At 44.8% G+C, this 27775-nt stretch overlaps 1 protein-coding gene across 1 annotated transcript in view; it reads right to left on the bottom strand.

Moving 5' to 3' along the window:
* The window catches only part of HACD2 (3-hydroxyacyl-CoA dehydratase 2), a 52524-nt gene extending 30558 nt beyond the window's left edge, over positions 1–21966 (bottom strand). The window contains exon 1 of the mRNA XM_060262194.1: positions 21590–21966. Coding sequence (XP_060118177.1) covers positions 21590–21744 — 155 coding nt within the window. The 5' untranslated portion in view covers positions 21745–21966. The remainder of the gene's footprint in view (positions 1–21589) is intronic.
* Between the last annotated feature and the right edge of the window lie 5809 nt (positions 21967–27775).

The raw sequence follows: 27775 nt of genomic DNA on the forward strand, positions 1-27775 counted from the left end.
GAACCACAGTGGAAAGAATCTTGAGACCAGGACCAAGATCGGTGACAGTCTGAGCAAGATGGCGAACAATCACAGGATCTTCATCATGAGTGTCGGTTCCCATCCTGATGTCAAGTTTCAGAAGACAGCACGGACCGCTCTGAAGCGGACTTCAAGGACTTTCGTTGGTTTTCTGCTGTGGCAGAATCTGAAGGCAGATTCCTCTGCTGCCCAAAAGGGATGGAGTTAGAAGGCAGGTGTGGTGTGAGCATGGTGGATGCAGACAAAGTTGATTGATGAGAGTCAGGAAGAAGTAGAGTCTGTCACACAGTTAAGGTCAAGGTAGTGAGACCTGTAATGACTATAGGTGCAATATACTGTGTCAGTAGTGTCAAATCCGATGTCGGACCCAGGTTCAAGAGCCCAGTAGGTGACTGAGAGGTTGGTTTTGAGCCGGAGGACTTATCTTTGTCTTTTTTGGACCACAACTTTGGGGGCACCGATGTGACAAATTCCTCTGAGCAAACCAAATCTCCCCTCAGTGGTTTTGGCAGAGGCAGCATCAAGTGAATAGATGATGTCTGCGCCATCTGCAGGTGAAGTCAAGTCTCAAGAAGAGACATTCGAAGACAGGCAGCACGTTTTTTGCGGGCTTGCTTGGTAAATTTCAAACGACGAATGCATGCCCCGACACAATGGCTTCTGCCTAAGCAAAATAAGTACAAATCGTGGTTGTCCGCAGAGGGTAATTTGGCCTTGCAGCCTTTACACCTCTTAAAAAAACACCATTCCTTCCATTCACCGCCAGCCCTAGAGAAAGGGAGGGAGGGGGGATGGAAGACAAATGGACAAAAACAACAACAAAAAAACCCTTTTTAGACAAAAGATGAGGAACAGTGAGGAGAACAGATGAGAGCAAGAGAAACAAGGCATGAGGAAAGGGACAAGCAAAGGGAACAATGAAGGCTGAGGTGAACAGGAGAAGAGGTGCAGACAGCACAGTGGAAAGAAGGACCTGAGTGGGTGACAGTTTTCTCCTCAGCTCCAGGCATGTAGTCAATGCCTGCTCCTCAGAGTGGAGGAGAAAGCCCAGCAAAGAACTGGGAATTATCAAAGATTTCAGGTTTTCACGGCTGGTAACATCATTAGGGTTTGTAGAATCTTTCGGGCTCAAGTGCCGTGTTCTACTGGAGAAAGTTTTTCTTCCAGACGTTTCGTTCTCGGCTGCGGAGAACATCCTCGGTGGCATTGCAGCCGGAGCAGGCGCTCTGACCTTCTTGGCTGCTGTGCATTGAGTGAGGCCAGGGCTGCTGGAGAGCTGCTATTTCTAGGCTGGAGGGGGTGTGGTGAAAGGGCAATAGGTTTGTGGATGTGCCCATTGTTTGGTGGGGCTTCCTGGAAGGGTAGTGATAAGGAAACTGGTTGTTGACTGTGCTGATTGTTCTGTGTTAATTGCTGGGAGGGTTGGAAGGGGTGTGAAGATAAGGAAGATGGTTGTTGACTGTGCTGATTGTTCTGTGGAACAACCAGTACATTCCACAGAACAATCAGCACAGTCAACAACCATCTTCCTTATCTTCACACCCCTTCCAACCCTCCCAGCAATTAACACAGAACAATCAGCACAGTCAACAACCAGTTTCCTTATCACTACCCTTCCAGGAAGCCCCACCAAACAATGGGCACATCCACAAACCTATTGCCCTTTCACCACACCCCCTCCAGCCTAGAAATACCAGCTCTCCAGCAGCCCTGGCCTCACTCAATGCACAGCAGCCAAGAAGGTCAGAGCGCCTGCTCCGGCTGCAACGCCACTGAGGATGTTCTCCGCAGCCGAGAACGAAACGTCTGGAAGAAAAACTTTCTCCAGTAGAACATGGCACTTGAGCCCGAAAGATTCTACAAACCCTAAGGCTGGGAATTAGCTTTCAAGCTTCCGAATGGAGTCCAGCACAGGTGCAGTATCCCATATGTAACAGACCACAAAAATTTATTTTAAAAACATAGGTAAAGGACAGTGAATGGGACACTCTAACATACTTCTTGTGCATGTTACAATGTAGATCAATGATGAAAGTAACAATAAATGGAAGATAAGAACATAAGAGAAGCCATGTTAGATCAGGCCAACGGCCCATCAAGTCCAACACTCTGTGTCACACAGTGGCAAAAAATTTTATACACACACACACACTGTGGCTAATAGCCACTGATGGACCTGTGCTCCATATTTTTATCTAAACCGCTCTTGAAGGTGGCTATACTTGTGGCCGCCACCACCTCCTGTGGCAGTGAATTCCACATGTTAATCACCCTTTGGGTGAAGAAGGACTTCCTTTTATCCGTTTTAACCTTTCTGCTCAGCAATTTCATCGAAAGCCCACGAGTTCTTGTATTGTGAGAAAGGGAGAAAAGTACTTCTTTCTCTACTTTCTCCATCCCATGCATTATCTTGTAAACCTCTATCATGTCACCCCGCAGTCGACGTTTCTCCAAGCTAAAGAGTCCCAAGCGTTTCATCCTTTCTTCATAGGGAAAGTGCTCCAGCCCTTTAATCATTCTAGTTGCCCTTCTCTGGACTTTCTCCAATGCTATAATATCCTTTTTGAGGTGCGGCGACCAGAACTGCACACAGTACTCCAAATGAGACCGCACCATCGATTTATACAGGGGCATTATGATACCGGCTGATTTGTTTTCAATCCCCTTCCTAATAATTCCCAGCATGGCGTTGGCCTTTTTTATTGCAGATGCACACTGTCTTGACATTTTCAGTGAGTTATGTTAAAACATTCACTTCCTGATCTGTACAGTAAGGGCCTAATAAAAGAACCTTTAAAACAAAGCGCTCAGCATTTTACTTTCCTTTATTGCAGGTATCTATAACAAAAGGGAAGAACAGTCAACTGCTGACTAGTAAGCAACCAACTGTACCAGCTTGAGGCAGCATTATTTGCTATACAGACGGCACATTTCACTAAACTTGTGAACACCAAGTGATTTGTCTTCTCGTGTGGGCACCATAACATTAATTAGCGTATTTTTTAAAAAAAATAAATAGGGACAAAAGGCAGACAGTTTGCCAATATTTGGGAGGGCACAGGAGATAATTATCGTAACAACTGCACCAGCAGAAATGGAACAGTTTCAAAATGCTTTGAGAGAAAGCATATATAGATATATATAGATGCACATTAACAGCACTGAATGTATAAGACAGGTTATAAAGATATTAAGCTTCGATAAACCAATAATGCTTCATATTTTAGAGGCATCACATGATACTTGATCACAATAAAATGGTATTCACACTATTTTGAGCACTTTCAGTGCCCATTCTAAAGAAGCCCAAGTCTCACTTGACTGATTAAATTGGGACAAGACTGTGCAATAGCACTGGCTGGTTGCAAATACACAGGGAGATACCAACAGCATCTAGCTAGACTTTAAATATATATTGCAGTAGGGTTGCAACGGATATTCTTATCAATTTGCAATGGAACAATATACACACTTTCCTAAAGCTAACAATAATGAAAGAAAGAAGCGATAACTCGACTTTTGGAAGCTTCCAAGTGACTTCAGATGTATCACTTTGCAATTTGACGCCATTCCTTTCCTTAAAGAACATGCATTATTTTCTCCATGAATTTAACTTCTTTTTAAATCCCATTAAATACAAATGAAATAGGCTGGTAAAGGTGGGGGTTACCTTGATCAGCTACAAGAACCACGACTTTATGATAACTATGCATTTTAAGAACAAGATTAGGAGCAAATCAGTGGCCAACAAGATTTCCAGGGTACAAATTTTTGAGACCCATATCTCCCTTCACCAGATGCATTTTAAGCTTAACTGGATCCAGGGGTCATTTTGTAGAAAAATAGGTGGTGGAGCTCATACAGGGATTGTTATACATCTGCACATACTATTAAATGGACAAGGAGGTGGAACTCTCAGAAGGAGGAGGTGGAACTCTCAGAAGGAGGAGGTGGAACTCTCAGAAGGGTTCAGGAGCTGTGCTCCTGTGAGCTCCCACTGAATCCTGTGGATTCAGGATTCAGGCCTGACTAGATCTAACATGAACCTAGCCAACATCCAAACCTTAGAATAAAGACAGGTAAGGTAGCATTTTTATCAGGCATCTTCTCTTGACTATTCTCCCCTCCCCCCAAACTGTTAACTGCTGCAGGGGCTCCCAACTCAGATCAATTCCAAAGTCTAGGGGGCAAAGTCCTTGACAGATTTTAGATTCTCCCCATAGCCTCCTATTTACTCTACAGGAAAGAAACCTGCAGGCACTATGTTGGAAAGGACCTCCGGGGTCATCTACTTCAACCCCCTACACAATGCAAGAACTTCACAAATATCTCCCCTATGCACATTCATACCTAGTGACTCCTGCTTCCAACTCAGATGATGGCAAAAACCTTCAGGATCCCTTGCAAAACTGGCCTGAAGAAAAATTGCTGGATGACCCCAAAGTGGCAATTAGCCTAAGAAAGGCTGCAAGAACTAAGAACTGATACACCCTTCCTGTCCTCCTTCTCATGAGCCGCCCTGAGCCTGCTTGTGCGGGGAGGGCGGGATATAAATAAAAAGTATTATGATGATGATGATGTGCATCATTCATGGAATCAGCATTGCTGTCAGATGTCCATTTAGACTGCTTAAAAACCTCCAAAGAAAAGCCCACCACCTCCAGAGGAAGCCTGTTCCAATGAGGAACTGCTCTGTCGGGAAGTTCTTCTTAATATTGAACCAGAAACTCTTTTGATTTAATTTCAGCCCATTGGTTCTGGTCTGACCTTCTGGTGAAACAGAAATTAATTCTGCACCATCCTTTTATATGACAGCCCTTCAAGTACTTGAAGATGGTGATCATATCATTTTTTAGTTGACAGCGCAGCACTGTCGGACGCATGTTCACAGCCGCAGCTGAGAGGGAAGCCAACCCGGGCAATTTCAGGGAGTCTCCGGCTTTGAAGACTCAGCAGAGTTCCAGTTTGAGGAGCACTGCTAGCAGGGGGAGTGAAGGGAAAGCGGGGAAAGGAGAGAGTCAGAGGAGGTGCCCCATTTATTCCCTACTCCCTGAAGCCCCGAAAAGCCACGGAGCCAAAAATGGCGAATAGCTGCAGCTACCGGAACACAGAGGAAGAGGAGAGCGTCTAAGGGTGAAGTAACTGCTGGGCGCAAAAAAATAGGAGACAAAAACTTTGCTGGAGTGAATTAGCCAGCTGAATATAACTTTTGTACTGCGCTGGTTTTGTTTTGCTTTTTTCTTGCTTCATGCTTTTGCAAGCTACTTTCTTCCCTTCGCTGTCTGTTATCATGACTGGGTGAACTGCAGGCAGGGCGAAGTTTGAAGCCGGCGGCAGGGGTGAGAGAAAGGAAGAACGGTGTTGACAATCGGCTGATTTATTTTTTTCTGGTTGCTCTGCTTTTCTTCTCTCTCTCTCTTTTATTTAACTGCGGAGAGAAGGTGAGAGGCGTGGATTTATTGGCTGCGTCACCAAGAAGGAAAGAAGGTGTTTGAAGCCGGCGGCAGGGGTGAGCCGAAGAAAGAACAGTGTTGAGAATCGGCTGATTTATTTTGGGGTTTTTCCTGGCTGCTCTGCTTTTCTCCTCTCTCTTTTTTTTTTAACTGCAGAGAGAAAGTGGAGAGACTTGGATTTATTGACTGTATTGGTTACATTGATCCTATGAGACTCATTGAAATAAATGTGGTGAGAGAACTGTGAAAGAAACTCTTGGAGTTTGAATACTGACGGACCGGAGGACGTTAAGGACCGGAGTCTTTCATCTTATTATTAAAGACATTTTGATATTCAAGGCAAAAAGAAAGAAGTGAGAAAACAGACTGATTTGACTAATAATTCATGAAAGAAAACACGTCAAGCAATTTGGACATTTTCTAGATAAAAAGGGGGGGGATTATATGAACCAAGAGAGAGAGTGAATACAGGAATGTATGAAAGCATCAATGATTGGATGTGGGGTTAGATTGCTAAACTGAGTGGTGGTATAAGAGAGTGACTGAAGACTGAGGTGTGTTGATGTGCATGTATGGTGGTGTATGGTTTTTGTGTCTTAATGAAATGAATTTATACCCGTGATTAATTAGAATTCATTCACAGCAAAAATAGATAGTGTAGCTGGGCTAGTTTTTGTCTTGAGTGATTGGTGGGTTCTTTTTTGGTAATTGTTTCGGATTTCTTTGTGTTTTTCTTTCTTTGCTCCTTTCTGCACATTGATATTTTTTCTGATTCTTTGATTAATTCTTTCCCTCCAACTACATATCAGAAATAAGAGAAAAGTAAGAGTGGGCTAAAGTAGGTCTGAGTAGTTCGTAGTACTACACCAGCACAATTTTAACAATTTTAATAGAAAGGGAGAAGGCATTTTCATCCACCAATCTTGGTACCCAGCTCTGCAAAACACCTACAGACTATAAATTGCAGAAAGTCACAGAACAACCAGTACATTCCACAGAACAATCAGCACAGTCAACAACCATCTTCCTTATCTTCACACCCCTTCCAACCCTCCCAGCAATTAACACAGAACAATGGTCACATTCAACAGCCAGTTTCCTTATCATTACCCTTCCAGGAAGCCCCACCAAACAATGGGCACATCCACAAGCCAATTGCCCTTTCACCACACCCCCTCCAGCCTAGAAATAGCAGCTCTCCAGCAGCCCTGGCCCCACTCAATGCACAGCAGCCAAGAAGGTCAAAGTGCCTGCTCTGGCTGCAATGCCACTGAGGATGTTCTCCGCAGCTGAGAACGAAACGTCTGGAAGGAAAACTTTCTCCAGTAGAACATGGCACTTCAGTCCGAAAGATTCTACAAACCCTAATGATGTTACCAGCCGTGAAAACCTGAAATCTTTGATAGTTCGTAGTAGTTTGTAGGAAGTCCATAACTGAAAAGGTTAAGAATTAAATAGAGAGAATTAAGAAATAGACAAAGTAAAAGACGCATACAAAATACAAAAGCAAACTAGGAATATACCTTCGCCAGGGGGCCCGAAATCAGTAGGACTGGCCTTATCACAAGATACGTCGAAGGAGTTACAAGCATCATTAGAGGCATCTTTTTTGGGAGCACTAAACCAAGTGCAAAGTAAGTTGACTGAGTAAATAGGGAAATTAGAAAAGAAAATAGATGGCATGCAGAATCAACTGACAGATACAACAAAAGAGATCATAAACCTAACACACATCACAAATTCAATAGACACAAAACTGATCTCACTTGACAAAAGAACCACCAAAGTGGAAGTCAAACAAAAGGTAGCTGATACACAGCTTATAAAATTAGAGTTAGATAAAGCTGAAAATATATTGAGATTTTTAAATATACAGGAAGAGAAACAGGAGGACCTCCTGAAGTTAATGGCAGAGGCATTGGCTCAATATATGGGCAAAGAGATGACAGAAATGAAAAAGGAGATAGACTATGTACATAGAGTATACTCATTATATGCAAAAAAGCATGCACTACCAATGGAAGTTCATTTGAAATTTGTGAGACGCCAGATGAAGGAGGAGATGTGAAGAAAGTTACGTGACCAATCAATCAAAATAAAGGACAGGAAATTAGAGTGCTGAAAGAGATCCCCTGGCAAATCAGACAAAGGAGAAGTGAATATAAAATACTGGCCTCCTTTTTACAGGAGAAAGAGATAGCATATAGATGGTTGATTCCAGAGGAACTTCTTTTTACATTCGAGACTATAAGGTATAAAATAGATTCAACCATGAAGCTTAAAGACTTTTTAGACAACCATGCTAAATCATGGTTTAAGAAGCAAGTTGAAAAAAAAACTCTAGAAATCCATCTGAAGAGTCAAATGAGTCAGACCAAGAAACTGAACAAGATCAGGATAGAATCTCATTTTTTAGTTGTCTCCTCTCCAAGCTAGACATATCAAGCTCCTTCAACCTTTCCTCATAGGACATGGTCTTCCGCCCCCTTAACATCTTCGTTGCCCTCCTCTGGACACATTCCAGCTTGTCTATATCCTTTTAAAACTGTGGTGCCTAAAACTAAAAAAAATAGTCTAGGTGAAGTCTAACCAGCGCAGAGTAAAGCAATACCATCACCTCAACATTATATTTCTGTTGATACAGCCCAAAGTCACATTTGCCTTTTTAGCCACCACATCACATTGCTGACTCACATTCAGTAGACGGTCCACTAAGACCCCTAGATCCTTTTTTGTCCTTCTTGTTGCTGTTCAGGTGCTGTGCTAAACTTTTACATGTAACTTTTTGTTTTTGTTTTTTTTTTCTTTCTCTTATTATTAAACATTTTTACTGTTTTGAATGCTGGCAGTCAAACTCTGTACCACCTAGATCCCCAACTGCTTTAGACCACGCTGCTTTATGAAGGGGGGCCCAGGAAAGGGGGAAGGCATGCAGTTGGATAAGGTGCCAATCCTCCAGGGGTTCCCCGAAGAAGTGCTGTGGTCTCTGTGATACCCAAGAACAGGGTGGCAAAGGACCTTGAGGCCTGGCCTAAGAGCTGGAGAGGGGGATTGGGAGTTCTGTTCCTCTCAATCTGAACCCCTAGACTGAGCAGGTGGTGGCAGCGAGCTTAAGTGGCCAGAGGAGAAATAGCTCCCTCCAGGAGTTGGCGACTCAATAGGGAGTTGACGGGACCGGGTCTGAAGGCAGAATCGGGCCGGTTCCGTCACATAACCCATAAAATGTTGTGTATCCCTTCTGTCAAGTCTTCCAATTCCAGTTTCATAAATCTGTCATATGGATTTTTAATCCAATCAGCAATCCAAACTAGACAATATAGCTTTATATTAGGTACTGCTAGGCCTTCCCTTTTTCTTTCTCATCGTGTAACACTTTGAACCTAATTCTCAATTTTTTACCATTCCATATAAACACAATGATTTGTTTTTGCCAGACTTTCAGAGTTTTTTCTTGTATCCTGATTGGCATCATCTGAAACAGAAAGTTTATCTTTGGCAGTATATTCATTTTAACTGTCAAAGTTCTTCCCAACCAGGATAGTTTTAATTTTGACCAAATCGCCAAATCTCTTTGTATTCTTTTCCAAACCACCTCATAATCAGGTTCAAATAAAGTTTCACTTTTTCCAATTAAATTTATTCCCAAATACTTAATTGGAGTTGACATTATTTCACAACCTGTAATGTTCATGATTTCCTCTTCTCGCTTTGTTAAAAAATTGGAAATTATTTTTGCCTTCCTATTATTAATTTTAACTCTTGAAAAAGAGTTGAAATTCATTATTTGTTCCATTATATCAGGGGTGGCCAATGGTAGCTCTCCAGATGTCTTTTGCCTACAACTCCTATCAGCCCCAGCCAGCATGGCTAATGGCTGGGGCTGATGGGAGTTGTAGACAAAAACATCTGGAGAGCTACCGTTGGTCACCCCTGCATTATATGAGTAATAGTAGTTTGAGAATTAGAAATTGCCAGAACAAAGTCATCTGCATAACATTTCAATTTAAATTCTTGCCCATCAACTTTCAGTCCTGTTTATATGGGGATTCTGTCTCACTTTGGCAACAAAGACTTCCATTGCAAGAACAAACAATACTGGGGATAGAGGACAGCCTTGCCTACTCCCCTTCTCAATTTGAAATCCATCTGTCAATACTCCATTATTTAAAATTTTTGAATTCTGTTTAGAGTATACTGCATGTATCCAATTTTCAAATTTAGAACCAAGATTTAAGTATTGTAAAACTTTCTGTAAAAACTTCCAAGAAATATTATCAAAAGCTTTCTCGGCATAAAGAAAAATGAATGCAGCTTTTTGGTATTTTCTTTCCACCAATTCCATTGCATCAATCACAAACTGAATAGAAAATCTGAAGACAAGGTACTACCCCAGACTTGGCAAGAAGCTCATATTACTTTGATTACTTTGATAAAGAAGGGAATGATCCAATGATGCCTTAATCATACAGGCCAATCGTCCTGTTACATGTGGATTATAAACTTTTTACTTCAATACTGGCAGAGAGGCTAAGAAAGAGAATAGTAAGAATAATACATCCCGATCAGATTGGCTTTGTACCTTTTCCCTCTTGAAGATGGGGACACCATTTGCCTGCCTCAAATCTCCTGGCACCTCACCTGTTCTCCAAGAATCCTCAAAAATAATCAACAGAGGTGCAGAAATTACATCCATAAGTTCTTTTGGTACCCTTAGACGCAGTTCATCTGGCCCTGAGGATTTAATTTCATTTAAAGAGGTTTTTTTCTTTCTGGGCTACGTCGCCTTGAGCTCAGCAGGGTCTGCAGGTTCTCCTGCCTGCGACCCCTCTGAATCAGACAGGTGGAAGGGTGCCACAGATGTGACACCCCCAAAGAGACCCTGAAGGGGTCTCCTTTCGGCATGAGGCTTTTATAGCAAGATAGCGGCACAGTGGCAGCTCTTCCTGTTCTCTCTGTACGCCCCAAAGCTCCCCCTGTCGTGATCGCCATTACAACAGAAAGAGGTGAACACCCGATTGCTTGCTTCTCTTCTTTTCAATAAGCTTTTGATTTATCACTTCTCTACCTCAAGCGTGAAAATTCTATGTGGCAAGTAAATGTGCTTTCAATACCACTGGCTAATGGATTGTTTTACATTACAACAAGCGGGCAGTTCAAAGGAAAGGAAAGAGGTAGATATTTCCAATTTCCCTGTGAATGAGGCCTCGGAAATCTAAAGAACACTTTTAAGTACTGGAAATTATTTGAATTAATCTAAATATGGATACTTAAATCGACCCGGATTATAATTGGATATTTGTTAAAGAGACTATTATTTGGCTGCAATATGGTCTGAACAAAACGAGATATTTGTTGGAGAGATTTCTCCTTGTCGTCTGATTGAAATTGAAATGCTAACACTCAAAACTTCAGCTGGAGGAGATTGTGAAGGATGGACTATCTGGGACTCTGAGCTACTTTTCAACTTAGTCTGACAGAGAAGTTGAAAAGTAGCTCAGAGTCCCAGATAGTCCATCCTTCACAATCTCCTCCTGTTTGCTGACAGAGAAAAATGGCTTTGCTAAGCGAAATCTTCTACAAAAAAATATATTTTTAGCAGTTTAAATTCTCTGAAGCAGGATCTTGGTTCATTAACAGAGTTGATTAAGAAACAAATGGGAGCTTTTGTGCTGAAAACTAGCGAAATCTCAAATCTACATGAGCAGAATGCAAAAGAGAACCTGGTAACGTCTGTGGAATTGAAATGGGAGAGTGACTCGTTGGGAAACGAACAAAAGAAAATCAAAATGGAACCCATACCATACCATACCAAACCTTTAATGGCATAATAGATTCAGATAAAAATACACAGAATATAAAAATTTAAACATTGGAGATAAAATCAAAATAAAACCGAGCTTACAGATACATTCAAACATGGTCAGAATTAAATTTAAGGATATCAGCCAGAAATTTTGCCACAGCCTCACTAACCACCCCCTCAGTATCACTCAATAAATAATAACAGGGTGGCAGAATAGACAAATCTGGAGAAAAAGAAAGCTTGCCAAATAAATCTTTACGGAGGTTATGGTAAAAAGAACAATCAAGCAATATATGCTGGATTGAGTCAGGGGTATTCGCTCCACAGGAGCAAAGTCTGTCGGCTAAAGGGACTCGCTGATATCTCCCTTGTAAAACTTTGGAGGGAAACGCGTTTAGTCTGGCCAACATAAATGCCCTGCGATGACTTGGAGTGGTTAGGTCTGATAGATAATTGGGCATTTTGCCACAAAAAGCATAAAGACCTAAGGAAGCTGGAGAGCAAGTATAAGGGAGAGTTGGCCGTAATTTCGTTTCCTCCAATTCCCACAGTCTCAGTTTAATACATCTGAAGATATATGACTCTTCAGAGGTAGAAAAATCATCTACCTCTAACCCCAATTGATTGAGTTTAGACAGAAGCAGTGCTGTCCAGGACGAAATATATGGGTCTCTTTTCATACAATCAAGAAGGCTGTTGGGATCTGTTCTAAAATGAATTTTGAGCCAGAATTTAAACACTGCAATCCAGGCTTTTGTCTCCACCAAATCCTCTATGGTATCCCTATATGGATCTCAGCTTTTACCAGGAAAGTGGAGGGCATTCAAGCCTCATTCTTTAGACAAATTCTTGGTTTGCCAAAATGTGTGTCCTACTTTGCTCTCTGCTCTGAAGTGGGTCAGTCTTTGGAAAAAAAAAATGGAACCCTATAGTGCAGTTAAATGGAGATTGACTGAAGTTATGTCGAGAGGAACAAAGGCTGTGAGATTTTTCCCATTTTCTTCGAGAGGGATGACTACATTAAGGAGTAAGAAGGTGTATTTTAACTAGAAAATCATGATGTGGAAATCTTTCAGGAAGAAGGGCTTTTTGAACTAGGTCTCTCTCCGTGGATAGTCGGATATGGACCTTGCAAGAAAATCTGATATGTGATATTAAAAGGCTAAGTGAGATTTTTTTTGGGGGGGGGGGGCTATAATAAGTTGTCTTGTCTAGAGTAATATGGACATAAAAGCTAAAGGACTGAAAAGTTTTTGAAAAGAATTTCATGTAAAAAAAAGTTAACAGATTAACTTTTAAGAAGGCAGAAAACATAATTATTCTGTAATTTGGTAAACTTGTCTTTATCAGATAATGATATTAGCTTTTTATGTTTGCTATTGATATAGGTAAACCTACAAGCTAGTCTGTAATTGTTAAGAAGGTAGACACCATAATTATTTTGTAAATTAGTAGATCTCCTAATATGTTTGTTTGAAGAAATTGTCTATAACGAGATAGATAAATCATTGAGTTCTATTTTTAGCCTGTTAAGGATAAAGATATTTGTCTCAGACTGCATTAAGGAGAGAGAAGGTGCATTTTAGTTATAACTAAAGTAAATTTGTCCAATACTAGCTTAACAGCTTGCAACATAGGGCTACAAGCCAATGAGATAATCAACTCTGATTTTAGATGGACAGCAACAAGAGTAGATAAGCCACCTTGGGGACGACCCCTAAGGTTGGCTTTACAAGCAGGGAGGGAATAAGATTTAAATCCCTCCACATAAATTTGAGTTTGGGACCATGTCTCCTGGAAAATTACAATGTCAAAACCTTTGATGTATTCTAAAAAATCATCATCCCTAGACCTACTCCTCCACCCCGCAATATTCCAAGACATAATTTTGATTGTAGCTGGGGGAGGTGAGACTAGGAGTCAGTCAGCTACAGTAAGTTGTTCTAAAAGGTTATTGACATCATAGTGAACACAGCCATTGTCAACGCCCCTCATGTCATTCTTAAGTTCTTGTGATGGAGTTGACCGAACTTGGTTTTCGCCCCGAACAGATGTAAACTCATCCGTCAATAAAAAGGACTGATGAATAACAGCTTGAGTTGTCCTCATCTCCTTAGGTGATCCAGATTCTTGGGGAATATCTTGAAGCTCTAGGTTTTCACCATGAGCTATAATTGACTCATCCATTAATAGAAGGGGTTGATGGACAACAGCTTGTATTGACCTCAACTCCGTAGGTGGACCCAATTCACCTGAAGGATCAAATATAGGCGTAGGATCCTCCAGTTGCACAGAGGGATTTATCTGAAGCGGATGTGCGATGATTTTGAGTAAGTTTACTCTGACAGCTTCCAGGTTATCTGTAATCCTCATTTGTTCAACATATGTTAAATCCCTAAATAAGTCCAGAACCTCTTTTTCTAGTATATCATCGTCCAAGGAAGGGTCTGATCCTGACCATATCAGCTTATGGGCCAAGGCCGTCATCGACGGTTGTTCAATTGTGCTCCCACTTTTAAGAGCACTTTTGAAAACAAAGGCAGATTCAGTCCTGGGCCGTTGAGGATTCTTGCCACCAGAAGCTTTAGGGAATAGTGGTTCCACAATCATGTTGATAAAAGCACGGGCTGGGAAAATGCCTTTGCTTCTTAAGAAAGATTTCTTCGATAACAGCAATTTAGGGAACATTGGACTTCCAAAGGATAATAAAACCTTTTGGGCTTGAGAAACATTGTTTAACAGCTCCACTGATTTTAAGTCAATATATCCAATTTGACTCCCAAAGAGATCTTTAATATGTTTCTTAGCAAGATGTTTCGTTCTCCAAGAGGGAGTGAAGCCATTGAATTTACAGATAGTGAGGCAGACCTTGAGAGGCTGCCAGACCAGCTGGCAGGTGTCTTTTGACGCTTGACTGTGTTGCTGTGCGAAGGGACTTCTAAGATGCTGTTTTCTTCCCACTGGTCGAGAATTAACCAATGGATTGGAATCAGTTTCACAAGAGCCAGATATCAACTTAGAGAGATCCTCCACTTTAGAGAGCAACACTTTGATATCTCTGCAGATAAAGTCCACTGTTTTTGCTGTTAGAAGGAATAGATCCACTGGCACATCACTTACAACAGTAATGTTCCCGTCCTGCTTTTTGGGAGCCAAGACATTTGCTTCATTAGGTATAGTTCCAGAGTTAACCTCAGGCAAACTATCTCTTGGACTTTCATCAATAAGATCTGCTAAAGGAGAGAAACGATTAAATACTGGTATTGGCGTAGTCTCCTGAAGCAAAATGTTGGGAGACAGGAAAAAATCATCAATTTTCAGTTGTTTAGAGGAAGGAGACGAGAGCTCCTCCGTTTCTCTCACACGTTTGTTTGGCCTCATTGTCTCATGTCACAATGGCATTCTTGGAGTTAACACAGAAAAGGCTGCAGTTGTCCTAATAACTATGGAGAAGCTTTTAAAAGTCACTTCATACCGTAAATTTACTCAAGGTAAACTCCCTTTCTTTCCCTGACACGGCTTGGGAGTTGGCTCATTAAGTAGCTCAGGGCAACTGCATGCTTGCTTTAAGAAACTCCTTTGCTTCCTCCAGCCTGAACTGGGAGTTAACTCAGGCAGGCTAATTGCCGTGATAAAAGATAATAGTTGTCCGGCAGCACAGCTGTGAGATATACTAAGAAAGGCTCTCCCTTCAAAACTAAAATAAGATTAAAAATTATTATAAAACCTTAGGTGTTAAAAGAACGTTAAAAAGAGGGAAAAAAAAAAAGCTGAAACGCCACGTTCAGAAGGCAGTAACGGCTGCCCAGCCGGCAGTCAGAGGGGTGTCAAAAGGTACCCCCCCCCCCCCAAAAAAACCTCTCAAAATAGAGGGAAGATGATTAGAAAAGTCAGGGACAGAAGAAAAACAGTAAAAGTTATCTTAAAAATACTCAGCTCCACGAGCTGCAGCCGCTGCCAGCCACCACCACCGACCGGAAGATAGATTTCTTATTAGGAAGAAGGGTTTCTTGAACAGTCTCTATCTTTGTGGGTAGTCGGGTATGGAACTCTTAATAAGAACAGATATGTGACTTTTAAAGGTTAAGTGAGATTTTTGGTTTATATTAAGTTGTTTTTTTCTAGATCAATAGGGATATAAGAGTTGGATTAATTGTTAAAAAAGGCAAACAGTACAATTATTTTGTAATCTGGCAGATTTGCTTTTAATACGCTTCTCTGGAGAAACTGTTTATATTGAGATAGACAAATTACTATGTTGTATTTTTTTTTGCTTGTTAAGAATAAAGAAATGAATTTTATGTGCTTATTTTAATGATATTGTTAAACTAACAAATTAGTCTGTGCTTTCAACATGGTTAAACGAAACCAGCCAGTTCTATGTTGAGATTGCTCCGACTTTTTTAATACTTGTGTTGAGGAAGAATCGTTTCGACTTGTATTGCAAGTAATAGTTCAGTAAAAAAAAAATTATAATGAAAGACAAAGATGGTAAAATATATGGAGAACTTTATACGCAGGTAGAACGAATCGGGTATTTTATTTGGAGGTAGAAGTATAACTGATATATCTGTATTTTTCTTTGTTTCTGTTTTTCCCATTCTGTATATGCCCTTCCCCCCTTTTATGTATCTATGCTTCTTTTTGTAGTTAAAATCAATAAAAATTATACTCACAAATTTCATTTAAAGAAACTTGGTGTTTATGTACTACCCCTATGCAGATCCTAGTCTGCAATCTCCTTCCCCTCATCCTGTGCTCTGTTTTTGCCATTTTGAGCACTATCTCCCTCATGATAAAAGACTGAGGAAAAGTAGGAATTGAGCAGTTCTGCCCTTTCTTCATCACCTGTCACAATTTCACTTTCTTGTCCTTGCAGTGGGCCTACCATGTTCTTGCTCTTTTTCTTACTTTGAACATAAGAAAAGAATGCTTTTAACATTATTTTTAGCATCTCTCGCTAGCCTATGCTCATACTGAGCTTTAGCTTTCCTAACTCTTTCTCTATAAGCAACTGGTTATTCACTCATATTCATCCTTGGTTATAAGAAGAAGATATTGGATTTATATCCCGCCCTCCACTCCGAAGAGTCTCAGAGCGGCTCACAATCTCCTTCACCTTCCTCCCCCACAACAGACACCCTGTGAGGTGGGTGGGGCTGGAGAGGGCTCTCACAGCAGCTGCCCTTTCAAGGACAACCTCTGCCAGAGCTATGGCTGACCCAAGGCCATGCTAGCAGGTGTAGGTGGAGGAGTGGGGAATCAAACCCGGTTCTCCCAGATAAGACCCGTGTTGCTACATCTCTTTTCCTTTCAAAGAGTTGCTACATTGCAGCACCTCTTTTACTTTACCCAGTTAGGAGGTTTACATTCACGTAAGCCTGAAGAACGACAAACACACGAAAAGACCACAAGCCACAGAAGCTTTAAATTAAGAGATAAAACAAAACCTGTGACACTCCACCCATAACTAGTTTATCATAATTAATTAATGGTCTCTGTATCATCATCCCCACTACCACCATCACCACTCGTTGCTGTTATTTAGATTTATAAATCACCCTCCCCAGGAGGGCTCAGGGCGGTGAACAACTTCAATTAGACTACAAAAGATTAAAAATACAATATAAATAATAGTTAAAACAGTAAGAACAGTGCAGCGTAATGCACATTGGCTAGTTATTGATGCCCTATATTAATTATGCTCCCTCCCAAAGGGAGGTCATGAACTGGACACGGTGAAGGTTATAGGAAGGCCAAGAGGGCAGCCATTGCTGTCCTCAACAGTCGACCTGGTGAAACATAACTGTTTTGTATGCCCTACAGAACTGAACTAAGTCCCGCAGGGAGCAGATGTCACTAGGCAGAGAGTTCCACCACCAGGCTGGAGCCAAGGCCAAAAATGTCCTGGCTGTAGTAGAGGACAGGGATCATCAGCAGATTATGATCTCCCAAGCGTAAGGCTTTTCTGGGGACATAAAGGAAGAGGAAGTCCTGCAAGTACACTGGACTCCAGACCATTAAGGGCTTTAAAGGCCAGTACCAAAACCCTGAAGGGGATCTGATACTCAATCTCGAACCAGTGCAGCTGGTGGAGTGCAGTCTGAATGTGTGCTCACATTAGGGCACCTGTAGGTACCCACACCACTGCATCGCGGACAAGCTGTAATTTCGGGATCGGCTTCATGGGCAGCCTTACATAGAGTGAGTTAACAGTAATTCAATCTCGAGGTGACCGTTGTATGGATTACTGTGGCGAAGTCTGAGTTAGAGAGGAAGGGAGCTAGTTTTCCTGACCTGGCACAGTTGGAAAAATGCCAACATTTGCCACCTGGGCCTCCACAGGTAGTCCAGTAGAACACCCAGGCTCTTGAGGGTCAGTGCTGATATCAGTGGGACACCAGCTGACACCCCAACCTTGGGTCACACACCCCCTAGCCATAGGACCTTCATCTTTAATGGATTCAGTCTCAACCAGTTCTGTTTCAACCATCCAGCCATGGCCGCCATACCCTCAGCCAAAACAGATGGGGCGACAGCCAGAGGGCCATCCATCAACAGATACAGCTGGGTGCCATCAGCATACTGGTAGCAACCCAGCCTGAAGCTTGGGGTGACAGCCAGTGGGCCATCCATCAACAGATACAGCTGGGTGTCATCAGCATACTGGTAGCAACCCAGCCTGAAGCTTGGGGTGACAGCCAGTGGGCCATCCATCAACAGATACAGCTGGGTGTCATCAGCATACTGGTAGCAACCCAGCCTGAAGCTTGGGGTGACAGCCAGTGGGCCATCCATCAACAGATACAGCTGGGTGTCATCAGCATACTGGTAGCAACCCAGCCTGAAGCTTGGGGTGACAGCCAGTGGGCCATCCATCAACAGATACAGCTGGGTGTCATCAGCATACTGGTAGCAACCCAGCCTGAAACTCTACACCGACTGAGCAAGAGGGCACATATAGATGTTAAACAACAAAGGAGAGAGGACTGCCCCCTGTGCAGTATCACCACACCAGAGGGTGGCAGGGTGATACTCTCTCTCCTAGCGCCACCCTCTGTCTCTGACCTTGGAGAAATGAAGTAGGCCACTGCAAGGCTGACTCCTATGTCGGCAAGGCTGTGGACCAACAAGTCACAGCCGACTATGTTGAACGCTACTGTGAGGTCCAGCAACAACAGCAGCGCTGACCCGCCGTGGTCCAGCTGTCTGTGGAAGTCATCTGCTACCAGCACCGTCTTTATCCCATGGCCAGGGTGAAGGCCAGACTGGAACAGGACCTGGGCTGAAGTGCTCTCCAGGAATCCCTGGAGTTGCTTGGCCACTGCTCTCTAAATGACCTTTCTTCCAAATTAGATCTGAATTGCACAATTACACTTTGTACTTTCTGCATTTCATGATCGCCTGGCTCTACCGCTTGCTTGGTCGTCTCCTCACCAATCTCCTACATAAAATAAATGTAAAGTGATGATTCACTCACAGTGTCTGAAGACTATACTCCATAAAAGCTTATACTGGAATAAAACTCTTCAACATTTTCAAGGTGCCACAACAGTCTTTGTGTGTGTGTGTAACAGATTAGCATAGCCTCCCCTCAACTGAGAGATTGAATGAGATATCATGGTCTGGTATCTTCATTAATCTACTGTCCTGAGACAGTATTATGTTCTGAATTACAAAAGTAATTCCAAAGTCCACAGATAAACAAGTTATTCAGTCATATTTTGCAAATAGATCCACTGTAAAATGTGCACCCTGGCCAACTACCCCCTCAGCAAGACAGATTGAGCTATACCAGGATTATCAATGTTCATGAGAAAACTTATTTCCATATTGTTGCTCTCATAACACTTGCGTGTGTTACTCAAGGTTTACACATGCTTGCTTTGTGCAACCTGTTACCCGAGGACTCTGTGCCACACCAACTCCCTTTACTCTTATCATTCAGATTCTCAGCGCATGAGTTGAAGGCTCAGGTGAACTAAATCACAGCAATACAAGAACTCGTGGGCATTCAATGACATTGCTGAGCAGTCAGGTTAAAACGGATAAAAGGAAGTCCTTCTTCACCCAAAGGGTGATTAACATGTGGAATTCACTGCCACAGGAGGTGGTGGCGGCTACAAGCATAGCCAGCTTCAAGAGGGGGTTGGATAAAAATATGGAGGAGAGGTCCATCAGTGGCTATTAGCCACAGTGTGTGTGTGTGTGTGTGTGTGTGTTGGCCACCGTGTGATACAGAATTTTGGACTGGATGGGCCATTGGCCTGAGCCAACTTGGCTTCTCTTATGTTATTATGTTCTAATACATAAGCAGACATGTCCTAGTTACTCCAGCAGTGTTCAGGATTATCAGTTTTGCAGCAATCTGCTAGCACTCTTGGCTACAACAGCTGGCGCACATAGGGGGAAAAGAAACGGGGAAGTAAAGGCAATAGGACTCCAAGAGCTCGCTGCAGTGAGACTACTGCTGTTCTGGGACGGACCCCAGGGCTTCAGAAAGCGAGGCAACTAAAGGCCACTTCAACCATTATATTGTAAGCAAATGTCGGTTTGCCATTCACAACGGGAAGTTGAAGGCCAACTCCGGCTTCCCAGGGCAGGCATTTCTGTGACACATCACTTAGTTATGTTTTGGGGGAAAAAACACCCCACATGAATCGGAAGTGACTGCAGGGCAACGTTTTGCAGCCCGCAGAGGCCATCCAGGAACGCAAGCGCAACCCGAGGGACGGTGGCTCAGCGGTAGAGCATCTGCTTGGGAAGCAGAAGGTCCCAGGTACAATCCCCGGCATCTCCAAAAAGGGTCCAGGCAAATAGGCGTGAAAAACCTCCGCTTGAGGCCCTGGAGAGCCGCTGCTGGTCTGAGAAGACAATACTGACTTGGATGGACCAAGGGTCTGATTCAGTAGAAGGCAGCTTCATATGTTGGGGAGGGACGGTGGCTCAGTGGTAGAGCATCTGCTTGGGAAGCAGAAGGTCCCAGGTTCAATCCCCGGCATCTCCAAAAAAGGGTCCAGGCAAGTAGGTGTGAAAATCCTCAGCTTGAGGCCCTGGAGAGCCGCTGCCAGTCTGAGAAGACAATACTGACTTGGATGGACCGAGGGTCTGATTCAGTAGAAGGCAGCTTCATATGTTGGGGAGGGACGGTGGCTCAGTGGTAGAGCATCTGCTTGGGAAGCTGAAGGTCCCAGGTTCAATCCCCGGCATCTCCAACTAAAAAAGGGTCCAGGCAAATTGGTGTGGAAAACCTCAGCTTGAGACCCTGGAGAGCCGCTGCCAGTCTGAGAAGACAAGACTGACTTGGATAGACCCAGGGTCTGATTCAGTAGAAGGCAGCTTCATATGTTGGGGAGGGACGGTGGCTCAGTGGTAGAGCATCTGCTTGGGAAGCAGAAGGTCCCAGGTTCAATCCCCGGCATCTCCAAAAAAGGGTCCAGGCAAGTAGGTGTGAAAATCCTCAGCTTGAGGCCCCGGAGAGCCGCTGCCAGTCTGAGAAGACAATACTGACTTGGATGGACCAAGGGTCTGATTCAGTAGAAGGCAGCTTCATATGTTGGGGAGGGACGGTGGCTCAGTGGTAGAGCATCTGCTTGGGAAGCTGAAGGTCCCAGGTTCAATCCCCGGCATCTCCAACTAAAAAAGGGTCCAGGCAAATTGGTGTGGAAAACCTCAGCTTGAGACCCTGGAGAGCCGCTGCCAGTCTGAGAAGACAAGACTGACTTGGATAGACCCAGGGTCTGATTCAGTAGAAGGCAGCTTCATATGTTGGGGAGGGACGGTGGCTCAGTGGCAGAGCATCTGCTTGGGAAGCAGAAGGTCCCAGGTTCAATCCCCGGCATCTCCAAAAAAGGGTCCAGGCAAGTAGGTGTGAAAATCCTCAGCTTGAGACCCTGGAGAGCCGCTGCCAGTCTGAGAAGACAAGACTGACTTGGATGGACCAAGGGTCTGATTCAGTATAAGGCAGCTTCAGATGTTCAAGAACGAGCTCCGAAGCGCCCCGCTGGAGCCAGCCTGTTCCTCGCAAAGAGCAACGCCGAAGGTGCCTTCCCCGCCGTTCGTTTCCTTCCCTCCCCCGATGAAGCTGGCGAAGGCCTCCCCCGTCCCCGTGCACGGAAAGAACGGCAGCGAGGAGGCGCGAGAGAAGCCGCGCAGGCATTGCAGGCGCCCCGGAGGCGCAGAGCGCGCAAGGCAAGCGCGGGCCCCTGCAGGCGCACCAGGCAGCCCTCCTCCTCCTCCTCCCCCACAGTGCCGCCGCCGCCGCCACGGCGCCCTCCCCGCCCGCCCGCCCGCCCCGCGGCCTCTCGCTCACCCGGCTGTCATGACTATGTTGTAAACGACCAGGTAGGCCGTGGCCAAGGTGCCCGGCCCTTTCCGCCGCCGCGAGGCCGCCTGCTGCTGGCTGCTGGCGCCGTAGCCGTTATCTGCCCGACGGCTGCTGCTGCTGCTGCTACAGGAGGCCGCCATGGCCCCTCGCCGCCTTCCCGACGAAGATCTCCGCCTCCTGGCCGAGTTGCCGCGCTGAGAGGAGGGCGAGGCGGGGAAGAGAGGCCCGGCCGCGCGCCTCGGGGCGGCTCTTGCGCAACGGAGAGCGGAGAGCGCAGCGCCCTCGTGGCTGCAGAAGCCGCGCGCCTCGGTGCCTTGCTTGCGCCGCCGCTCCTGCCCAGGACTTGGCGCCGGCCTGCCCCTTTCACCGAGGCTTCGCGGGCGGAAATGGGCGGGGTTTCCCGGCGGCGGGGGGGAGGAAACAACACGGCATGAAGCCTCTCGGAAAGGAGCAGCGCTGCTAGTAGAGCCTTGGCGCCCTAACAAGCCTGCGAGGGGAGGCTGGGCTGCAAGGACTGGTAAGATAGGGTTGCCAAGTCCAGTTTAAGAAATATCTGGGGACCTTGGGGGTGGAGCCAGGAGACTTTGGGGGTGGAGCCAGGAGACATTAGGGGTGGAGCCAAGATCAAGGCTGTGACAAGCATAATTGAACTCCAAAGGGAGTTCTGGCACATTTAAAGGGACGGCACACCTTTTCAGTGCCTTCCTTCCATAGGAAATAATGAAGGATAGGGGCACCTACTTTTGGGGCTCATAGAATTGGACCCCCTGGTCCAATCTTTTTGAAACTTAGGGGGGTATTTTGGGGAGAGGCACTAGATGCTGTACTGAAATTGTGGTGCCTCTACCTCAAAAAACAGCCCCCCCCCCCCCGAGCCCTAGATAACCGTGGATCAATTCTCCATGATTTTCTATGGGAATAAATCTCCATAGGGAATGGAGCAGACATTTCCCAGCAGACTTTTCCCTCCCCTCCCCCCGCTTTCTGACGACCCTGAAGCGGGGGGAGGGCCTCCAAACCAGGGGATCCCCTGCCCCCACCTGGGGATTGGCAACCCTACGGTAAGGCGACACATATCTTCTGTTTATTGTTGACACAGCAACCTGGGTATTCTGAAATAAAAGGGGATGCCATTTTCTCTCTCTCGGCTTGACTTCGGGAACAAAGATTTAAGAAGGGTGCAGTAGTCCACGTCTGCTGCAGGCTCGCTAGTGGCTGACAAGACCAATGCGGGACAGGCAGGTCCGGCCACAGTGGCTGCAGGGAAAAGTCTGATTTGGGGTTGGTGCTGTAGCAGTACGATTCTTCCTCAATCTCCTTTTGTGCTCAAGACCAGCTATGCATGCGTTCTCAAAGGAAGAGACAGCCATTTTACAAGCAAACAAAACAACACAGTATAGGGTGCATGAATTAGGCTTCTTAGGGTTGCCAGTTTGGGGTTAGGAAATCTTTGGATTCTGCAGGTGGAGACTGGGGAGGGCGGAGTTTGGGGAGGGGAGGGACTGGTGGGGTGGAATGTCATGGTGTCCAACCTCCAAATATTGTCCAGAGATGAGCATTAATTCCAGGGGATCCTCAGGTCCCTCTTGGAGGTTGGCATTCCTGAATGGGAAAAACTTTTCTCGGCCTGGATCCCAGGAGAGCTATTGCCAATCATAGTAAACAATACCGAGTTAGATGGACTTCATTCTGACCTAACATAAGGATGTTGGAGGCAGTGTAGTGTGGTGGTTAGCATGTCAGAGCATCTCCTAATATTGGAGACCTGGGTTCAAATCGCTGCTCTGCTAAATCACGGCGTGATCCTGGGTCAGACACTGCCAAGCTAACCTATCGCACAGGGTTTTTGGGCAAACTGTATGGGATTTTTGCCTTCAAAACTATAGACATCTGGCTGCCCTCGACCTTTTGAGTCCTGGCTCCAACCTGGCGGAATACTCTGCCAAACAACATCAGCCCTGTGGTACCTTATGCAATTCTGCAGGGCCTGTAAGGGAGAGATATTCCGCCAGGTGTTTGCTTGAGAGCAGTGGTAGTTTACATTCTGACTGGCATCCTCCCTTGCTCTCCTCAGAACAACTTAATTCCTCCCCCATATCCACAAGGCACTTACAGGCTGGAAACGGGAGGAAACGGCAAATGTCACCACGTGACCTTCAAAGTAATGTATTAATATGGTTCGTACGAATTTTATGGTTTTAATGTTTTTATAAGGTTGTATGAACATATGAAGCTGCCTTATACTGAATCAGACCCTCGGTCCATCAAAGTCAGTATTGTCTTCTCAGACTGGCAGCAGCTCTCCAGGGTCTCCAGCTGAGGTTTTTCACTCCTATTTGCCTGGACCCTTTTTTGGAGATGCCAGGGATTGAACCTGGGACCTTCTGCTTCCCAAGCAGATGCTCAACCACTGAGCCGCCATCCCTCCCCATTGTATATTGCCTAGAGCCCTACAAATGTAGGGATTAGGTGATCCATAAATATAATAAAATAAATAAATCTGCTACCACTCTACACAGCCTAGACCCGCAGAACTCTTCTGGGTGGTCAGGGGCATATTGGGTCTGGCTGACAGGAAGAGGTGGACTTCTCTGCAGCCCGCTGTGATCATTTTGCAAAGCACTTCATGGATGAAATCTCTCATCTGTTCCGACTTGGACTCTACATTAGCAGCAGCAGGAATGGATAGTCCCAGGGTGCCAATTTGTCCTGTTATGTGGAATGGCTTTCAGTTTGTGCAGTCTGAGGATGTGAACAGGATTATAAAATGTTTGAGACTGACCACCTGTCTGTATGACCCTTGCCTCTCCTTGCTTCTTCAGTCTACTGGGGAAGGGTGGTGGACTGGGTCGAGGAGACAGTAAGTGGCTGAGTGATGTAGTGGTTGGTCCTGCTTTGAAGTGGGCAGGGATAGCTTCACTCCTAAAGAAACCTACTCTGGACCAAGGAGAGTTGAACTACTGTCCAGTCTCAAATGTGCCATTCTTTTTTTGTTGGTATTTTTGTATTTTTTTTTTTTGCATGTGTCTGCACCTGGAAGTCATGATGACCTCTGGTGACAGACCCCTATTTTAATTTATTTGTTTTATATCCCGCCCTCCCCGCCGAAGCAGGCTCAGGGCAGCTCACAACAATAAAATCCCAATAAACGATAAAATTTCACATTAATACATGCTAATTTAAATTCAACGGTTAAAAATAATCTGGTGCTAATATCGTTTGGTCTTGCTTCACTTCTGATGACTTCAGTATTTCGTTAATTTCTCCTACAATAACAGTGACTCAGAATCAGTGAAGGCCAACCGGAAGAGTGAGGTCCCGCAAGGCCCTAACTTCCTCCGGCAGCTGGTTCCACCAGTAGGGGGCTGCTATTGAGAAGGCTCTGGTGGACTTTAGTCTTGCCTCCCTCGGCCTGGGGATTTCTAATAGATTTTGCGATCCAGATCTAAGTACCCTCTGGGGAACGTGTGGAGAGAGACGGTCCCTAAGGGAAGCAAGTCCTCAGCCATATAGGGATTTAAAGGTAATAACCAGCACCTTATAGCGAATCCAGTATACTATTGGCAGCCAGTGCAGTTCCTGCAGCCCCAGCTGTATGTGCTCCCACCTGGGAAGCCCCAATAACAGCCTGGCCGCCACGTTCTGCACTAGCTGAAGTTTCCAGGTTCGAGACAGGGGCAGCGCTGAGTGGAGGGCATTACAGTAGTCCAATCTCGAGGTGACTGTGGTATGGATCACAGTTGCCAGGTCGTTGCGCTCAAGGAAGGGGACCAACTGTCTCACCCGCCTAAGATGGAAAAATGCGGATTTAGCAGTGGCTGCTATCTGGGCTTCCATTGTCAAGGCAGGCTCCAGCAGCACCCCCAAGCTTCTGGCCTTGTGCGCCGTTGTCAGTGACACACTATCAAAAGCTAGTGGGGGGATTTCCCTGCCCAGACTGTCCCATCTGGGAATTTCCAGGACAGTCTCCCATCCAAGTACCAACCATAGTCAAGCTTAGCTTCTGAGATCTGACAAGATCAGGTTTGCCTGGGCTATCCAGGTCAAGGGTCAATTGTGCCATTCCTGAGCGAGGTGACTGATCAAGTGGTGGCTTCAGAGATTCCTAAATGGCCTGGTTACGGGACTGAAACAGCATTTAGTTGGCCTGGTGGATGACATGTGCCAGGAGATTGACAGGAAGAGTCCAACCCTGCTAATTTCCCTGGACCTTTTGGTGGCTTTTAATACCATTGATGATGGTGTCATTCTGGATTGCCTTTCAGAAGTGGGACTGAGAGGCTTTATTCTGCATTGATTCTGGTCGTGCGTCAAGGTTAAGTTTCAGAGTATGGTGCTGAGGAACTGCTGCTCTGCTCCTTGGCCTTTGGGGTTCCCCAAGGTTCCATTTTGTCCCCCGTGCTTTTCAACATCTATGTAAGCCTGTTGGGAAATGTCATCTGGAGATCTGGGCTGAGCTGTCACCAGTATGCAGGTGCTATTCAGCAGTTCCCAGGGAGGCTGTGGAAACGGTAAACATTTAACTTTTATTTATACCCCACCCTATCCTGCAAGAGGGCTCAGGGTGGCTCGCAACAATAAAAACAAACGTTAGAATTAAAACATCATAAAAGAGTTTCAATAAAATCAGAGCAGCGTGTTCAAAAGAGACAGACACTATTTCAGACCTAAGCGGTAAACATATAACAGCACATATGGCCGATGACTGTCAACTCTATACAAGCACCGTGAGTGTAAAATGGTGGGAGAAGTGATGGCGTTCAGACATGTGCCTGGAGGCAGTTTTGGAAGGGATGAAGGCTAAATAAGCTGAAAATTAATCCTGATTAACGAGTTGCTACCGGTCGGAGCAAGGGTCTGGTCTGGGAAATGGGTTATCCGCAGTTCTGGTTGGGAGTATGCTCTTCTAAAAGGAGCTGGTTTGTAGACCGGGGGTACTTGCGGGCCTGAACCTATTGTTGGATAAACAGGTAGCTGTGTTGGCCGGGAGTACCTTTCAGCAGTTTTGTCTGGTGAGCAAGGGGCAGCCTTTCTTGGGCAGAAAAGGCCTTGCCAGCGTTCTGCATGCCCTAGTAACATCTAGATTAGAGTACTCCAGTGTGCTCCAGGTAGGGCTGCCCTTGTACAATTGGTACAAAAAGTTGCTGCCAGAGTGTTGACTGGAAGAAGTTGTACAGTCGACCAAATCACTCTGGTCTTTTCCTACCTACATTGACTTCTGAGCTTAAATCAAAGGGCTGGTATTGACCTTTAGGACCCTGAACAGCCTGGGGTCAACATAAGGACCACCTTCTCCCATATGAATCTGCCTGCTCACTCCAGCCCCTGCTTCAATTGTTGTTGCCATCTGAGGCTAGATAGTGACCTGAGAAAGCACCTTCTCTGCCATGGCACAAAAACTCTGGAACTCCAGGGAAATTTGTCTGTCTTCCTCTATTGGTGTCTTTCACCAGCAGGTGAAGACTTTTTTGTTTTATTCGGCATATCCGCAATAATAGTAATAGGCCCTCCTAGTATTGTTAATGCGTTTTGAATCAAATTTTATATTTTAACTGTATTTTAATTGTTTAAATGTTTTAATTTTTGCCGCCTTGTGAACCCTATTGGGTGGAAAGGCAGCATAAAAATGTTTTAAAGAAATAAACTTCCTCAGATTCATGAATTTTCGGAATGATCAGACATCCAGCATGTTTTTCTCCTAGCTCCAGAGCTGGAATTATCCACAAGCTAAGTACGTTACAGATAAGGACCTTAGATTATGAGGGGCCCTAATTTCTTAATGCTATGGAGCCCCTTGAAGTTGGCATAGTATAGGGCCTCCGCATATTTTAACCCTTTTTGGCTTGTGACATTTTAGGTCTGTGTTACTTAGAAAACAACATTCAGTCAAAATTGCTTCAACAAGCTTGCTAACTATTCAGCTTGTGTGTGTCCTGGTTGAACTTTGCTTTGATCAAACAAGCTCACAACTGAGCTTTCTGCAGTTTTTACTAGTCAGGTGACATTGACAGAGGACTGACAAAGTTCTGAGAACGTATTTTTTGAAAGCTGAATACAGGAAAATCAACCTAAGATCAGGATGACTCCTTCCCCAAGTGATCATCCTTCCCTAAGATCAAGATGACTCCTTCCCCATCAAGTCTCATTTCTATGTTACCACACAAGCTATGT

This window comes from Heteronotia binoei, chromosome 21 (genome assembly GCF_032191835.1).
Source record: "Heteronotia binoei isolate CCM8104 ecotype False Entrance Well chromosome 21, APGP_CSIRO_Hbin_v1, whole genome shotgun sequence".
Classification (NCBI taxonomy): Eukaryota; Metazoa; Chordata; class Lepidosauria; order Squamata; family Gekkonidae; genus Heteronotia; species Heteronotia binoei.